The sequence below is a fragment of the Pristis pectinata genome, chromosome 10 (assembly GCF_009764475.1).
Source record: "Pristis pectinata isolate sPriPec2 chromosome 10, sPriPec2.1.pri, whole genome shotgun sequence".
In the NCBI taxonomy this organism is placed as follows: Eukaryota; Metazoa; Chordata; class Chondrichthyes; order Rhinopristiformes; family Pristidae; genus Pristis; species Pristis pectinata.
In genome coordinates this window covers 43,199,607-43,219,102 of record NC_067414.1, presented here as the reverse complement: position 1 = coordinate 43,219,102, position 19,496 = coordinate 43,199,607, and the positions used below count along the sequence as shown (strand labels likewise).

The following is a 19,496-nucleotide window of genomic DNA, read 5'->3' as shown; positions in this document are numbered from 1 at the left end:
TATTGTTTGTGTTTGTTAGTAAGAACATGCGATGTGTTCTAATAACTTTCCTTTGTGTATCCTTTCAAAAGTTATGAATCTGTTTGTTTTAAGATTCATTGGCCTACATCTCAACAGCAGATTCTGAACAGCATAAATCTTTAAAATAATCTGAGAGAACCTTGAAAGTCAATTACCAAAAATAAAACAATTTTAAAAATTCCATTTGGGGAATATTACATAAGCATTTATTATTGGAATGCAGTCTCAGTACATACATTACTTACATATAAACAAATAATGTGTACAGTGAAATATACAGAAGTTATGATGCTTACAAATTCCACAGTGCAGTTTGAAACATTTAATGCTGGGCTAATTCCCCATTATAATAGTATACCTCTTACAGCAGATTAGGAAAAACAGATTTTGTTTATTTTGCCATTTGTATCTGCATTTCTATCACCACATCAGGTATAACTTTATACTTGTGATGTGGCATTAAAATATTTTGGCTTTACATTTAAATGCTCTATGTGGATTTTTAATAACCAAATTAAGATTGTGTATGCAGGTACTTAGGAGGGGGCTGTCAAGCACAATATATTCCTTCTTGGCTCAACATCTGGCTTCAACTTTAAAGGTAAATACATAAATTTGACTAAACATGGTGTAGTCACTGTGCCATACAATGGATTTTAACCTTTGAAAAGAAATGAAGAAAAGTGTACATTCAATGTCTGAAACAAACTTTTGAAAGAAAAACTAGCATCAATAATTTTACTTTGTATCAAATATTTGTGAAGAACATTTGGAGATCAGTTATGACAGCCATTCCTCCAATGGTTCACAGCTGAAAGATGGCAGCCTTGGCATAAAAGGTCATCAAAAGTTACATGAATCAATAACTTAAATACTTGGTGATGCAAGTCAAAGGCATATACAAAATACTAACATTGCACTTAACTTATAACACTCTTGACATGTTTACCACATTACACTCAACTGAGGTCAGGCAACTGATGCTTCAGTTCAAACCCTTGCCATTTTGTACTAACTAAATTCTTAAATTGCTTCATATATGTTGCAACCTAACACAAGGTTTGCTCACAGCAAATCTGTAGCAAGAGGTACACCAGGAGTTACAGTGATATTACAATTCAACAAAGAAGTCTTTGTGTGTTTAATGGAACATTGTATGGATGAATATATAAACTAACTGGCAAATTTTTGACTTTAAAAGCTTTCACAGAAAGCGTGACTAGTGCTCTCCATTACATGATGTAGTGCTTAGAGTACCATATACTTAACTTCCACAAGACATTTTAACTTTTCATGTTTTGATTACAGAGTTTTTCTGGCACTTTTAGTCTTTTACAATAAAAGCAAAAATGAACCATATGCTAGTTAAAAATCATTTGCTTGTGGTTCTGTGACATTCATTTTATTTGGTCATTGAAGAATACTACTCCAGGGCAATCTTTTCCCTGGAATATAATTTGAATTGTTATCTGGTCCATTTATGTTTAACATTTTCTCATTTAATTTTCTCTGCCCTCACTCAGTTTGCAATGATTTAATCATTCCGATCATTAAGAGTACAAGGAAGTACTTGAAAATACACAAACTTCAGCATAACATTTATTTCTTTTCATTAGCCCCCACTATAAATTACATTACTTGGGTCTACCTATTGTTAAATTTTGTTACATATAGAAGTATGCAACAATAATCTATCTCGTACTGGGAAATATATCCCTGCAGTCAAACAGTCAAGTCCAATTACTCAGGGAACAAAAGACTTGCATTTATACACCACCTTTTGTGATCTCAAGATGTCCCAAAGAGGTTTTAAAGGTAAATATTTGCTTCTCCATCTGCAACAAATAATTAGTAAGGAAATTAAAAAAGATGGGAAATTTATTTTGCTGCTTGGACACATTCCTATGTCCCTACCATTTTCACTGGCCTGAATTGTGGAATGGATTGGTTGCCAACCCCAGAGAAATGAGGCCTGATTTAAATGGCAATGCATTGTCCCAGTGACATCATTGGATCCACCTGAAAAATGCACTGACTCTTGCAGCAATAAGGATTTAGGCTACAGAAGTCTTCATTTTTATTGGTTTTAGGTGATCTTTGTTGGCCAGAAGGTGCACTTGAGCCTCCCTTTTCTCAGCCTCTCCTCTGTATGATCAATGACTTTGTGTACCTGCACTCCACCCATCTTAGTTATTTTGCTGATTATTTTGCAGATAACAGAAAATAGGAATCAATTTCAGAGCATGTAAGTAAAGCCTGAGGATAGAAATTTTCTGGGCTTCACAATTCAGGTGGATCTGGGTTGTTCCCTGCCCATACTAACCCCACAGTTCTGATTCTGACCCTGTTACAGAATCTTATTTATCCCAGGATTTAGTCAGCAAACAAAAGCCTAACTTCAAAATGTAAATTGCCTGAATAAAATTGGCCAAAACTTATCAACTAGATGGTTGCAAATTAAAGTTTCTGTAATTGACTGTAATCTTTATGCATTTCTGCTTTCTTTTATCCTTGTTAACATATGTGCATGTTACACAATGTCAATAAAAAATAACATGATAAAAAGCAACCTCAGCTTTGAAATTCGATTTTGAAGGTAACTTATTCCATACAAATGCAGCCAATTCAACGTGCTGTTCTGAGATAAAGCATTAAAGCTAATAATTCCTTACAATTATACAAATGGACCACCTTTAGAAAAAATGCACCTGATCTCTTAGTCTAAGAAAGAGATGCTTTGGATTTAACTGTAATGTCAAAGTTGCTACATCAAGTTTGAAAAGAATTGAACACCAAGGGTTCCAATAAGTGATTTCTGTCCTATTGTGTTATTACACCCTATGTGGTAACAAAATGACAGATATTAAGTGCAAATTTACAACTACAACTGTATGATTAATATTTCAATATTTAATTGTGCTGAAGTAGTGTTACTAGATCAACTTGTGACGTAAACAAATTGCAATTTACAGATATGAATCTGAAATCGTTTTTCATTCTTAGAGTAAATCATGGCATGTCAGTATATATGAGCGTATATAAAATGTCCTGAAGCTAATACAAATTGAATTATTTTACAGCCTAGTAACAGAAATTGTTTCATTTTTAAGAGAAAACATAGCCATTTGCAATATGCTCTGAATTAGTGTATTTCCTTTTACTGCCTGGCAGGTAATGATAGTAGCAGCAGCAGCATGCCAAGTTTTTAAGCCTCATTTGAAAGAAATTTGCAGCAGGTGTTGACATTTTTGATATCCTCCTGTGTATGGGAAAATAATCCAGGAGTAATTGAGAAAGACATGAAGACAGAGAGCAAAGTGTGCAAAAGCAAGTTCAATGAAACGGAAAATTTCTCAGAACTGAATATTCCCAGTTTAAACACCCAGCTCACAATCAGTAATATACAAAATAGAACTGCTTAGTGTCAAACTAGTATTTACAGAAGTATATTACAAATGTACAATTCTGTCCTGTGATTCTATATTTGTTGTAGGCATAAAAGACAAAGTAACATTTCCCTCTCTCTAATCAACATTAAATGTTATATTGAAAGACAAGCAGTTAAGGTGTGTATGAATGGAAACAACCACACATGTCTGTCCATTCACTCTAAAAAGACTACAATGAAAAATTACATTTTTGATTTCTTATGGATGCTGAAAATGTTCAATATCACAGAAATAATGCAGTCAAAAGGTAAAATTAAATTTATATGCAGTATAAGGAATTCCATTTAAAGCTGCAGCACTTCAAACATTGACATTAAAAATTAATTTTTCAAGCAGTATTGAACTACACCTACCAAAAGTATATTTTCATCTAAGCAGATTTATTTAACATATAAAAATAGTTCAGCTGAAAAAGCTTATAAATTTATTATACTTATGGGAGCTTGGCTGCTAATCTTTAAATTTTCTTGCCTTTTCTATTCCTAAGAAATTTTCAGAATCTTTCAAAATCATCAATATTGAAATCTTTGTTGGATATACTTAAGCATTGCAAGGCTGGCTGCTACACAGCTGTGATTAACCTCATGCTAAATTCCTAATCTCAGCTGGGCCATGAGAGAAAAGCTGAGTACTTTAGGTTCCCAATAGACTAACTTGAACTGCGACTGGCTTCACATAAGCATTGTTAAAGGAGTGACAGCAGGGCGCGCCCTCAGCCAAGGAATCCTGAGGCAATTTGCCCTTGGTCCCATGCACTTGGCATCTGATATTGTCATGACTGTACCTCGTAATCTGGTCCTAATTCCGAATTTTGGAAGCGGAGTATAGTGTGCACAAGCTACAACATCACATGGTTAGTAGTTGAGGCCAAAGCTGAATTACTGTCCTAATAACATTAAAAGAACACTTATCCTGCAATTCCTACTTTTATTTGTGATGTTGCTTATCCTTCCTGGTGTATGAAAGTATTCCTGCACCTAACACAAGTTCAGCTCTTTATGTGTGAGACGAGATAGTAAATGTTAGCTGGTTAAGCCATTGCTGAACATAATTTAACAAATCCCACAGTACCCATCCTACCATCCTTCTGCCCTCACTCCCACCACCAACCACACCATCCGCCCTCTACTCTTGTACATGAATGTTCCTACGGGAGGTGGAGTGGAATTCTGGATGATATTCCCTACTTCATAATTTTTAAAATCAAAAATATAAGTAGCTTTATTTGAAGTGATTTAAATAATATCATTATTTAATATATAGTTTGCCAATTAAACATTTTTTTCTGTGAACTGAAAAATAAAATATAGATGTCAATGTTTGAAGCACTCCACCTGACAGATGTACCAAGACCTAATCCAAGAGGTTAGATTTACTGTCACATTTGACAACTAAAATTTAGCTGGAAGTATTGAGTTACAGAATGAAACTGTAATAAACACAACACATTCCTCCATCTGCTTTATTCTACTTTTATAATGAACTTAGTGACAACTCTAAAGATTAAGTTTACATTTTCTAACTTGTAGTTGTGGTGACTCCTTTAAAATGTGGCTGCCTTCTTGAAGGAGTTACTGGCAAAAGCTTCAACCCACATTTTCATGGTCAAACTAAGTGGGCATGAATATATCGAGATTTTACTTGGGAAATAATTTATTTAAACTCAAGAAATGTGAATAAACTTAAAGGTTCTCTAGAGCTTAGCAGGTCTAATTAATCCAGTTATTTATATTTTTAAGTGCTTCTTGTCAGCATTGTCTCTTAGAATTTTCTCGCACTCTAACCTTCCCCCTTCTGAACTTGCAGCACTCTATTCATCAAGAACCAACCCTGACAGGGTGGTGCTGTTGTGGTCTGGTGAACTGACCTCTATTTCACAGAGGCCAGATGTCAGGTCTCAGACACCTCCTCATAACTCCCTTTAAATCGTGACCCCACCATTTTACATCAGGCCATGGTCTCCCAGACAATCATGGACCTCACTTTGTCATGAGATCTTCCCTCCACAGTCTCCAGCCTTATAGTGTCCCAGCCCCCCATAGCCTGCTTCTATCTCTTGCCCAAAATCCACAAGCAGGACTGCCCTGGCAGACCCAATGTTTCAGCCTGTTCTTGTCCCACCAATCTTATTTCTTCTTCCCTTGACTTTATCCTTTCTCCAATGGCCCAGTCCCTTCTCACTCATTTCCATGACACTTCTGATGCTCTCCACCTCAAACATCAAGCCTGTTTCTCTTCCCACAGATGTGGCCTGACCTGGTGGTTATTTTCCATTTTTATCCTAGGAATTTTCTTCTATAAGAGTAAATGGCTGTACATTTACTTCAATGTCAAATGTGTTAGACCTGTACAGTGAATCTGTAGTAACTTCAAAATGACAATAGGTCACAACAACCTGCCAAAATTGGAGAAAAATTTGTGAAAAAACTTCACGGCATGCACTAGTGATTGTACTAACAAAAGCTACACGAGGAGCCATTCCCTCACTGAAACACACACAGGCCAAACAATAACAAATACAAACAACCTATCAGATCCTGTTACTGAATTTAGGAGTTTCACCTTGTGATGTGAACAAGGTTGTCATCTTCTTCTATCCCCATAGCAGGGGACAGAATGGGGCCAGGCAATTGATTATATCATGACCTAAGGGTTCCAAGGTTTGCTTTGTTTTTGTAGAAACAATGAAAATGTTAGTAATCTTGATGACTAATGCCTTTGAACTATTAGGCACAGGAAGTTAGAGGCAGATTTTATATTTGAGAAATATCCAGGGTCCTCATCGGAAAACTGGATTAAAAGATAGTGGTAACCGTTGATCTATGCTTAAGGTAGGCCATGATCTATTTATTACTGCCTATTTCATTTAGCAACAAATTTTTAGAAAATAAACAATAATTCATGTTGTTCCCTTTGTCACATTTATAAGAAAAAGTAGATATGATTATAAAACAGTGATCTCTGCTTTACACTCACATTGACCTATTAACAAAATGGTCAAATGGAAGAAAGTATAAAATCCTAAAACACAATTTTTTAGTATGTCTTATTGATAACAAATTCTTATATTGTCAGCTGCACATTACCCCATCTGCTGGAAAGTTTGACAATTGTTTTCTGTCAACGATTGAAAGTATTGGATATCACTTGACAATATCTGCTTTACATCATCACCCAGTGTAGCAAGGCTCATTTTTATGGCCAACTGAATGTCCTTCCAGTAATTTGATAAAACTTCTGATTGAATGGATGAAAAAACTTGTGCAGCTTATTAACGACCAAAGAGTCTACTTCGGGGTGTATCCGTCCCTTGCTGCCTGCCAGACACTTATTAAATACAATGTTAAACCGCAGACAATAGAAGCCTCTTGTGGCATTAAAGTATAAGTTATACTGGCTTATCCTGGGCGTTAGATTCAGAAACTTCTCCACCATCTGGAGTTCAGGCAATGGCTCGGTTATGAGGCGATCACCATCTACAATGTGAAATTGTTCAATGGGGAAGTACTTGAGCCATCTCTCCAGATGTTTTGTATATATACTAGTTCTCACAGCTTTGTATTTTGTGTTTACCTCACAGGTACTGGGGTCAATTGCAAGCTTTTCAAATTTATAGTATGTTTTATTCTTCCTTTCCTTTCCCTCCAGGACCTGTGTGTAATCTGAAATGGCTCGAGTTGTTGGCTCTCGCACAATGATCAGCAGTTTAATGGATGAGTTCATCTTGTAGATTCTTTCAGGGACTTCCTCAGTGATGAAGTATGCTGGGCTTTTCTCAATGGTAATCTGGTAAGGGTAGGAAAAGGGCATTTTTTTCCTATACCATTCAATACCTTTAGCATAGTTTCCATCATTGTCAAAAAAATGGATTTCTTGTGATGCTTTGACGACTGCTGGGTGCAAGTTGAGCATTTCAAGTAGGGCACGTGTTCCACCCTTGCGAACACCAATAATGATGGCTTGAGGAAGCTGTTGCACCATGTTATGCAGTCTGATTTGTTCCTTTGTTGTATTGCCTTTGCGCAAGTCATATGACGAGCCACGCTTATACTGTAGAGCACGAAGCATGATTTGGTCTTGGTCCCCAAATTGACCTTCTATGGGACATGTGGGTTGGAGTCTGCAATAAAGCAAGCAAAGCCAATGAGATCATATTTGTGTCAATACATCTGTGTTCATCCGGTGATGACACTGGGCTGTTAATAAGATACACATAAAGAAATATAGTGATATAAAAACATATATATTTGTTTTTATTTTGTTCTTACTGTTCCTTAGACAATATCATTCATTAATCAACAAAAGCAAAAACCTTCCCTTGATTGTTCTGTCTAACTTTTGATCTTTCCTTATTAAATAGCTACAATACCAAAAACATAGAGTTACCTTTGAAACACAAATATTCATTTCCTTGTTAGAAAAGATCCAGTCCCTATGGAGTTCAGACATTGGCAAAGTTGTTGATCACTGTGGGTTAAGTAGAAGGGAAGAAGTCTGGGTGGGGAGAACTCTAGAGAAAGGGGCAAAATCCGATGGGACTTACCTATGAACGAGAGGCAGAGAGGAGGCTTTGAATCCAAGTGGTCTTTGATCAGTAACCTCAATGGGGACTTATCCAACCCTATAATTAGTGTCTAACCCTGGGGGAGTTTGTCTCACAGTTGGTCTGATGTTTGAAATGCTGGAAAGGAGGGAAACATTTCTGCTTCTCTTACCCCAGAGGCAGTGTAATGAAGACTCCTTCCTTTACCCAAAGTTTTCCTCAACTCAGTTCAGCTGCTGGGTTTCCTAAGGCCTGGGAAATTGAGGCCTTCCAGAATTAAAACTATAAAACAAACTAAATGAGAGGCCACCAAACTCCCTAAAATACTAAATTGCCAATTTGCCTTCTCAGAAGAATTAGTTCCCTGCAGCTTGCTCCTCCTCCATTAACAGGAGGAAATTGATAAGCTGCAAAAGGGTTGCTGTCATGTCATCAATTTCCCCTCACACTCTGTTGAATGTTAAAATCCCTTCTATTATTTCCAATGTGAAAACAGAAAATGTTGGAAATACTCAGGCAATCTGGCAGCATCTCTAGAGGTAGAAACGCTATTAACATTTTGGGATGATGACCTTCCATCAGAACAGCTCTATGATGATTGAAGTAATCGATTTCAATGGAACTGAATTTTCTAAGCAGACTATAGCCCACATGCACTAACATATCAAACATACACATGCTACTGAAGCCAAGTTCCTACCCTGATATGTTCACTGCAGATCATTTTATCTTCATGTCCACATGGTAAGCTAGCAGGATGGGTCACTTATGCATTGAACAAAGTGATTATTTCCATCCTGCTGGATTGAGTGAGTTTAACAAGGGTGGGAAATCCACTCCCAACCAACACCTGAGATCTCCCTTACTTTAACCTGGGATTTCCAGTAACTTATGAAAATTGCAATGTTTCCAGAGACTTGGCCGAGAACTTCCAGTCACTGAACACAGAGCTGCACATGAGCACTGAACACAAGCCTATGCGTGTGCCCTGCAACTCAAGTCTTTCGGGTCAAAGCTCCAATTTGTGCTTGCACGTGTGCAAGTTGGAGCCTGCGGGCAATGGCACGAAGGGTTTCAGGCTGAACATATTTAAAAACTTCTTGAGTATGCTTACATGCATGTGGATATGATCCCATTTGCCTATCAGTCAGACTAATGGTCTGTTTGGATCAATCAGCCCAGAGGAAAAGTGTGAGCTTCATGTCTCAGGACAAGCGTGTTATTTTCACAAGGGAAGGCCAGCAGCTTTGCAAAAATAAAAGGTCCTACAGCTTATTCACGAGCACTTCAAACAAAATGAAAGATATGCAGAATTCAACAAAAGTGATGGCCAAGATAATGTAGAGATAATGGAATGTCTAATATATAACACTGTAGTCTTAAATTATTTATTCTCAATTTTCCAAGAGCTGTTAGCATGCATACTTAATAATTTTTTGAATATTAGTTTTAATTTATTACCAGAGGTTTTGATGTGAATTTTCTGAAAATTGATTAATTTGCAACATAAGTGGAGCAGAATGTTTTTACTGCACCACACATTAACATTCAGCCCATGCTTGTTTCTCTGCCAATGCTCCAAATGAGGATTACTTATGTATCAATTGAACTCCAAAGGGCAAACAGGAGTATTTCAACTTTGAGATCATGTCAGCACTATCATTTCTTAGTTGTTATCTTTCAGTATCTGTAAACAAGGAAGATAAGGTCACAGAAAAGTGGAGTCTGAAATCAACGTAATAGAAAATTGGCACAGAATATTGAGTTATTGATGGAGGCAGTTAAATGCATTTTGCAGGGTCACTACTTCATCTGTGTATGTATCCATAAAACACATAGTGCTGATTTTAACTCACTACAATTGACGTAAACAGGCAATTACGGGTTGAAAATAGCAATGGTCACTTATTGCCCCATTTGTACTTCTAATTCAGCTTCCATCATCCTGACTTGGGATCTGAGGTATAATGACTACCCATTTCAGATGAAAAGCCACCTTTGATGTGTGCATCATAAATCTCCAGCACTTTAGCACTACAAACATTTAGAATGTATACTACACACAGTTTACTCATTTCAGCAGGGTTGATTTGCTTAACCAACAGTCACTGGAGGGACCACTGGAGGTCCAGTCTTCTAGTTTTTTTGGTGGGGGTAGGAGGAGCAGGAGCTCCTTCTGGGCTTATGAGGAAAGATAGCTGGCTGTTTTCTGGTTGGAATTGTCTTCCAGGGTTGCCTTTCTTCTCAGTCGCTGTCTTAGGAAGGGAATTTCCAACCCTACTCTTGCTAGCAAACTGCAGCTGACCACCCATTTTGCTTTCCTAACTTGCTAATGAGGCCCAGGTTTCAAGTGACTTGGGTCTCAAGCTGCTAAGAGCTGGTACATCTCTTCTACATCTTTCCATTATTCCCCGTAAGTTAAAACCATTTCTCATGTATTTCAAAGGATTATCATGCTTTGCAACCTGGATACTTATAGCTGAATTTAGGCAGAAATACTGTAATTAGTCTGGTGCAGCAAGTAAACCGTGACCAAGCTGGAAAACTAGCTGTCTGTTAAATAGGTAGCTGATGGTAGATAAAGAAAGACACTTAGAGATTGAACAAACATGAGGAAAATTATTCAATGCTAAATTAATCACTCAAAATGAATGTTAACTTTGAAGAATATCAATCCCGTTCTTTGGAAGTTATCAAACCATATTCAAGTATCATGATACTTGTCATTCCTCCATTTATTTCCAGCACTGGTTTGGAAACACTTGAAATAAACATGACCCTAAGGAGATCCAATGGTTAGTTCTGAAGCTGAAGAATTGTCAAACTTAAGGTTTTAAGAAGAGAACAAAGGGACAGCTGACTAGAATCATATCCCATTTGGTAGCATTGAGTGTGCTGTGTAATACCATCAGAACATGATATTCTTCTCTGAAACTCATTCCATTTAAACCAATATGATGCAGCATGTTTTGTTCCAGCAGTCAGGAATTTCCTGGCATTTCCACATGGCTTTTTTTTTCTAATGATATATTTTGAAATCAGATATAGCACATATATATAAGGCACATATATATATTTGATTATTGGAACTGGGATTGAAATGGCCAGCTTTATATTAATTTTCTTATGGCATAATCATTCAGAGTAGGTAATTAACTACTGTGGAAAGATCTAATCATTGCTAATATATGGAAAGTTTTCAGTTTATTACAGTTGAATTAAGATAAGATACAATATCTTTATTAGTCACATGTACATCGAAACACACAGTGAAATGCATCTTTTGCGTAGAGTGTTCTGGGGGCAGCCGCAGGTGTTGCCACACTTCCGGCACTAACATAGTATGCCCACAACTTCCTAACCCGTATGTCTTTTGGAATATGGGAGGAAACCAGAGCACCTGGAGGAAGCCCATGGAGACAGGGGGAAAATGTACAAACTCCTTACAGGCAGCAGCCAGAATTGAACCCAGGTCGCTGGCGCTGTAATGGAGTTACACTAACTGCTGCACTACTGTGCCTGCCCGCATCAGAGAAAATATTGTGGCTCCTAAGAAGAAAGGAGCAATGTAGACATCTGCACTACAGAGTGGATGTAGGCTGATAACTGAAACAGCACAATTCTGTGGAGAGTGCAAATGTTTTGAGATTGGCTGAATGAATGATATCCCACAAATATTCTAAAGTACCTATTGCCTCTGTATGAACCAATATATTTGCTGCATGTCCAGATTCCTCTTTGCCTTTCCCTTGGCAATGAATTAAAGTTTTTTTTAAATTTTATTTTCAACTTTGCATTTGTTTTTGGATTTCATAAGAAGCTTTTCAAATGGTTGGAAGTGGAGTTAAGGAAAGCCATTGGGTCCAAAATCTCCCCTCTGCACCATTTGATACTAATAAATGCTTCTCTTGTTTCTTGAACAAAAGAGACCACCATTTTCAAGATTCTATCTGAGTATGGCATCATAATGGTTGTGAATTACTTCTAGCTTATATTGTCCTGTTGCGTCTATGTTGTGCTAGTATCTTATTAGCATTATTGGTTGTTCCTTTGTTTTAGTTGAATGTTCTTATTGTAATCTGCGAAGACACCTGTATCTCTTTCAGTTTAACTCTTAACCATTTTGAGAACATTATAACTCAAGAACAAGAAGTAGGGGTTGACATGGGTCACACAGGTCAATAAGCAAACCTTGTCATTCAATAAGATGTTAATTATTTCTCTATTGCTCCACTTCTTCGTTTGATTTAGTTTTCCCTTGATTTCTTTATTATCCAAAACATATCCTCAAGGGCTGAATATCCACAGCCCTTCAGGTAGATAATTCCAAAGATTCATAACTTGAAAATATATTTTCCTGTATCACTGTACTACATAGTTGGCTCCTTATCCCATGTCTATGAACTCTCCAATTCTTGATTTCCAGCTGGAAGAAACAACAGCTTAATGAAAACCTATCCATTCCTCAGATTCACTTAAATTTCATTACAGTATTGACATTGTCCATTGTTTTAAAGACAATGAGATACAGACCCATTCTACTCAAGTCACTCTTTATAGTTTCTTACACCAAGAATCAGTTTGGAGGATCTACACAGCAAAACCTCCAATGCAAATCTATCTTCTTCTGGTACAGAGACCAAAACCTCACATATTCATTATAAATAGTTGTGTTGACTTTTCCTTAACATGTGCAGCACATTTCTGTGCTAGATTTCATCATCTATGGTTTGACCCACTAGTATTCCTTGTTCAACTCACACTTGAATTTCTGATTTCAATGTAATTTAATCAAAGTTGCAGATGATAATATTCAGTTTGGTTTAATCTGCAACTTTAACCACTTTGCAATTAAGTTATGAATGTATCTCATGGTTGAATCAAGGAAACAGTAGTAATCCAGAAGACTCCACTCAATACTTATATCCTACCAATATTCCACTTCCAACAATTATATACTATTCATTTCCTATTAGTTATATATTTTCTATTCCCAGATTATTAACTGAATCACTGTTGCTCTGAATTATGTGGAATTTTGTCAAATCCCGCCATTGAGATTAGCATTAAAATTATGGACTGCTATTTCCTCAAAGAATTAGAGTGATTAGACAAGAGGGACCATTCCCGTTCTAATCTACACGCCTGGTGTGAACCACTCTTGCTTTGGTAGCGATGACATTTTAGAGATTCTTCATTGCCTGTTTGGAATGTTTCAAGGTTGTGAACAGTGCTGTATAAGCACATTATTTCTTTCCCAAGTTTACTCATGTCAATCAATTTCATTGTTTTATTTGGAGTGGAAGTATGATGGCATTGTCATGAGCACTTATATAGATTCTTTAATGTGGCAGGATTAATGGATTTGTCAGAATATGTTCTGAGATCCATTTTGAATGAGTACATTGTTGACATTCAACCAGATGATAATGGTTGTTGAATCTCCTCTCCAGTCTTTGTCAATGTTGGACTAACTACTTGCCATCTTTTGGGATTTATATACTGGATTTTAAATCCATTTAGCCATATAATATTCACATCCCTTTGATTTAAAAAAGTATTTGATTTTACTAGGGTATTTTGTATTCAGCCAGGATACATGTGTGTGTCTTTCCTTGCATGCATTTGGAAGGACATATCATTTGGAATATTTATTATGTTGTGCTCAGTCCTGAGCCAGTTTGCATCTTTTATGCTTTGCACTTCAAGTCTGTCTATCCCCTGCCACTATGGTTCTGAAGCAGTTCTTTTTACTGCTACAGTCAGCTTTGGCTACTGTTCTTTTTAATTCCCAGGTCCACTTTGGCTCATTAATTTTGTTGCTTGTCCAGTTTCTCCTTCAAGCAACTCCATTTCTTATTCCAACAGAGTATCCAACAATTCCTATGCAATGAACAGAATTGAAACAAGTCACATCTACTCAATTTACTCTCCGCTTCCCAGAAAGTCACAATTAATTAGTCTGTGCCTCTGCTGCTTGTTGTCAACACTCTGATACATCAAATCATTCACTTTACTTTCCAGTGGTGATCACTAGACTGCAATCGGGATCTGCCAATTTTTTTTATCCTTCATTGTGATTAATAGTAATATTCCTTCACCCATCCAGCTAAGACCAAATAAGTCAGTAAAATCTTTGAATCTAATCTGTTTTTTTACATTCCTCCACACGCACAAGGGTCAATCCAGGTAGTTCACCCACTGGTGATGAATAAAGCCTGAGGTAATTTATGTCATTCCTTCTGGAACAGGACCTCAGTCTTATTCCATGAAATTGTAGCTCCCAGAAAGCAACAAATTCCCAAGTCCAGAAAGTCTTGAATTGAATGTTCTGCTGTAAAGGTTTATGATCTGGACATGACTTATAGGATCTATATAATATTCAAAACCAGTGCCCATAGTGTTTCACAAGTGCAAAACTGATTCAACCTGTGAGATCAGAAGCATGAAAAGCTTTTTTATATGAGGAACAGAAAAATAGCAAGCCTTTTTCATCATATAACTAATAATGAAAGAAATTAGTTTTAAATCATCTTAACGTGGTGTCAGTTTATGACACACAGCTGACATAACTACATTAAATTTCTGTTTAAATTATTGAGTATGTCTGCCTAACAGAACAATTACAGAAATGGATTTCATTAAAGATTTATTGATTTTAATCATAAATTACAACTTTCTATTTATTGCTGGTAACAGTGCGAGCAGTCAGCGAAATATATCAATTTCCTTTTCAAGATCTAACTGTTCCCTTCTTCTACTATTGATTAACATTTCTTGCACTAAATTCTCTTTGCTATAGTGACTAGTCAGTTATATATGCACGAATACTGCTCTGAGAAATCCATTATCATGACTTTCCCTCGGAAAGAACATCTGTACTCCATAATTAAAGTAAATATGTTCATTCGGAAGCTACTGACTTCGCACAACTTGGTATGAATGTTCAATGAAATCCCATTGAATTTGTTTGTCCCTTGAAAACAGCACAGGGTCAGTCTAAATATGGATTCTCTCAGGTTAATTGCTGCTTTTTAAAAACAACAAAACGACAAATTCTGTAAAAATACACAAAAAATATTTCAACTGATGTTACGTTATAATAGACAGTTACCCACAATCCACTCCTAAATTTAGAAAACATAATTAATTAGAAATGCAAATTGCTGCTGGTCACATCTGAAGTAATTGGAAGTCAGAGAGTAAGTGACAATCTGAACTCATTTGGTGTCAAGTTGTCTGTGAAATGATATAGTCTGACACACACCTCATGTCAATGCTGCAGTAGGCTTATCTGTCAGGCTCAGCATTGCTGATCAATCAAGCCAAAATCGACTGTTCTCCCTTTCCCGCGTAAAATGACAGCAGTGGTAAAACCACATCTCCCTTTTTGTTTCTTCTTATTTCAAGATGATCAAGTTAAAAGTCTTGACTGGGGATTTTGTATGTGAATCAATGGTGATGGTGAGGGTGTGGTCAGCCAGAGAGAACAATTAAAAAATATTCTAGATCCGACTGAGGATTTGAATGATACGTATAAATTAAGAAAAAAATGTGTATTTCTATGCATGAGTGGCCTGATGGGTGGAGGAGGCTTAAAAAGCAATGTGGCTTTTTTTCCATTTTGCATCATTTATTTCCAAATTCTGTTAATTTTATACAAACTGATTTGAAAATTCCCTATCTTGTCTTTGTCCTTTTCCTGTTATTTCTTATTTTATTTCACTGGTTTGACCAGTTCTTCAACTGCAGCCAAACAATGTTTGCTGCTTGGATTCCAAAATTCTCTGCTGCTTTTGATCCCAAGGGTGAGCTTGAGTTCTTGCTTTTGTTTTCTTCTTTCTGCCCTGCTACAGATTCCGCACATTTTCTCTACCAATTCTCACAAAGATGCCTCCAGCACTTTGCTTTTTGACACTTTATCCTTCAAGCTGTTTTTGGATTGCACTCACCCACCATACTGATCTCTGAAATTTGACAGCACTATTTCCATCCCTACTTTGTGCAAATGCTGCTCCATTCACATCAATTTTATCCCACCTCAGGGCTTCTGAATAACTGTGGCCATGACCACCACCACCCCCCCACCCCTCCATTCCCTATTCATTCCTAGGATATATGCTTCTTAGTAATTTCTACATATCCAGGCCAATGCAACATTTCATTTTGGATCCAATTTGGTGCATATTTTTATGGTTGTTCTGGATCTCGCTCCTGTCTTTCTACCTCTCTCTGGTACACTGCCCTCATAAATACCTGTCCAGCCCTTTGTTATGCGTCTGCTTTTGCTTCTGTACCAGGCCTGACTACTTTTTAGATACACCTAGTTGCCCACTGTGCCTTACGTGGTATCCTTTGAAGGTTCTTTCAAGGCACTCATTGGTACTCCCTTATGCAACTGCACCACCCTCCTCTCTCACTAACTTTCCTTCCTTGCATGCCTGATAAGGTCTCATTGAGAATAATATTAGAATGGTAATAGTACTAATGATGTTGCTATCTGGATATAATCTGACTTCACCTAAAAAAGTTAATACTCACTGGACAGCTCACCTATGATCTTCGATGATAAACTATAATGTTTTAGTTCTTTCAACAAGTGGTGCATAAGGGCCCTCTAAACAACGATTTGTATCCTTTACTTAAATTCTCTAGACTAGTTAGGTAATTTATGCCCCTACAGGAAGAAAATGTAGCAACAAAGGGGAATGCAATTTGTTTAGGTTTCATCATAGATTACTTTGGAGTCTTTACATGAGACAACAGTTTTCTGTATAACTGAAACACCTGAATGACCAAAGAAACAATTATGTTAAAGATGGCCTCACAAAATGACTCATGAATTTTGGAGAGAATTTGTAAAAAATTATTATTTTTTATATGCTTACAGTGGAATTATTTCATTAATTTCTGCTGAACTTCTCTAGCATATTGACAGTGCAGTTGCTGTATCACCTAAATCTGCAAATTTAATTCTGAATTTTATAGCAAAACTGTGCAGAGCTTTGTCTTATTCAATATTCTTGGAGATATTTCCCATAAAACTACTCAATTTAAGAGATGTGTATTTTTTTCAGGTTCCTTTCTCCTGTCCCTTCCCTGCCTGTCAAGCTTGGCATTGTTGTAAGCATCTGACATTTCTGCTCTGAAAGGATCAGATTGACTTGCACTCAAATTTTTCATCCATCAGACTGGGGAAGCATTTTGTCTTCCCTGGAGGGCTTTCCAAATCCTGAAATTGTTGGCATGAAACCACATTTGACTGCTATGTCAAGTAGATATAAAGCTGGAAAAGTACATTCAACGAACTTATTAAATGCACAACAGCATACAGGCAATACAGTATACAACACAAATTTTGTCCCTTGAATGTGAAAAAGAGAACAAATATACTAACCTATCCAAGCTCCCAACTCTGGCAACTATGTATAAGAGACTTCCAACAGCAAGGCTGCCCAGCAAAAAGAGCTTCTGTCTCAGCAACGCCTGCTGTTTGAATAGCATGGCCCTCCATCAATCTTCAGGACTGCTTCTTCAGCCTGCAGTGACCAGACAGTAAAAGCACCTATCAGAAATGTGAAAATTCATGAACTGCCATTAATTTGAAGTCAGTTGATCAATCATATGGTTTTCAAAGGTTAAGTAAGCATATACTTTTTTGAAAAAAGGAACCCATAGATAATCCATTAGATCAATATGTTTCTCCCACAATGAAGAATAATGATTTAATGTAAAGGTTCCTGGAAAGTCCACTCATCAGTTAGCCTGTTACACTTTAACAATAATGGAGAATGCCAATTTGCAAGCATTCTCTTTCAGTTAACTCTTACCAATCATGTTGTTTTTTGTGCCTTCTCTATATCAAGAAGTAACCTCTGCCTTTGATCTGAGAAAGTTTTGATATTTAATGCAGCATTGGTACGGATTGAAATGGTACATTGGTGCTCTTGTATCAGACATTTGAAGCACCTGGAATATCTTTCAAACTCCACTCAAATTCACCAAGTTGAATGTTGAATTCAGTGCTCATTGTAGCAGACATTGAAGCAACTTGCATTTTCTTCCTCTTATCATTTGTTCCATCTTTTACCATACAACATTAGGTTATCTAGTATTTCATGTTTTAAGCTATTCTAATTTCTTGATTCACAGTGAAAGGTCATTAGCAAAACTGTAGTTTTAATGTCACTGTGCACTTCTCTGTGAAGTTGAAGCCATTTGGAATGAGTTCTGCAGACAGCAATGTACCTTTTAGCATATCAGGAATGATTAGCATTGAACAAAGTGCTACATTCTCCTACTGCTCTTTTGGCCTGTGTTCAATAAGCTCCATCTGTTTTAACAGAGCACGATTTCAATCATTTTCAAGAGTGCAATAAGATTCCCATAAGATGTTCATGAGATCTCTCATTCCTTCCCTCCATAGGTCTTTTTTGGCACATTACGGTGCCTACAGGAAGATAGTAAGCCAATGTAGTTCTGGGCTTCTGCCACAGCTCTCCATAAGCTGTAGCTAGAGACCGAGCGTAAGCAGCTGCAGGATCAATCTCCTCCCAACTTTGTTCTTTTCCTGTTCTTTTGAGAAAGGTTATAGCTCAGATTTCCCTATAGACAAGCAGCAGCAACTTGTGATTCACTGAATGGACAATTGCCCCCCCCCCCACCTACCAATGAACTCCCAAAGTACAGCCCAAAACCAGCCACCCACAGCATTTCCTTCAAGCCATTTTCTTCAAATACCTTATGTAATGTATGATAGCAAGAGACTCACTGGAGAAATAAGGAATCTTTTTTTTTAGTTCTCACCATTGCATGAACAATATAAAATGCTAAATGCTAAAAAAATGCTGATCCTATTAGCTTCTTCACAGTATAATCTCTTTTATTTTTTCATCAATTACATGAAACTAAACTTCCTGGCTTCCAACAATCATCTAAAATCTTTACAAAAGCAGTATTGGTGACAGCTGCCTAGCACTTTAATTTAGCATTTATGAAGATACGTTATGTACAAGAGTCTGCTGCTGTGCTGGTTTACAATAATCAAATGCACTGAACATAATCCTCATCCCAATATAAAAAATGGAAGTCAATTGAATTACAATGTTAAATTTTCTCCACCACATGCCCTTACTTAGGCTTGAACAAAGTGCACTTGCGTGAATTAATGTGCCTAATGGTATCAAGAAAGAGTGTCTTGTATTTCCATAGCATCATACATTGAAATAGCACCATGCATTTTCCTTTCAGAATATCTCAAAACACTTCACAGCCAATAAAGCACTTCTGGAATGTAATTGTTGTTGTAACGTGTGAGATCTAGCAGCCAACATGCACACAACAAGCTTCCACAAACTGCAAAGTGATAACCAGATAATCTGTTTGGATAAGATTGGACAAAGGATTTAATTTTGGGTGATGGATCTAACGTTGGGTGTTGGATGTAATGTTGGGCAATGGATGGCGAGTATCTCTCCTGCTAT

General features: G+C 36.9%; 1 protein-coding gene across 8 annotated transcripts in view; it reads right to left on the bottom strand.

Moving 5' to 3' along the window:
• Nucleotides 1–204: 204 nt before the first annotated feature.
• The window catches only part of LOC127575420 (heparan sulfate glucosamine 3-O-sulfotransferase 5), a 214,180-nt gene continuing 194,888 nt past the window's right edge, over nt 205–19,496 (bottom strand). For 6 of the 8 annotated variants that reach the window (XM_052025273.1, XM_052025275.1, XM_052025276.1 and 3 more), the window contains 2 exons: nt 17,411–17,552; nt 205–7,590 (listed from right to left, as the gene is read on the bottom strand). In XM_052025273.1, the coding sequence (XP_051881233.1) occupies nt 6,666–7,590; nt 17,411–17,517 (1,032 nt within the window). In that variant the 5' untranslated portion in view covers nt 17,518–17,552 and the 3' untranslated portion in view covers nt 205–6,665. Of the gene's footprint in view, nt 7,591–17,410; nt 17,579–19,496 lie in introns of all 8 variants that reach the window. The other 2 variants (XM_052025277.1, XM_052025272.1) reach the window with 1 other exon arrangement.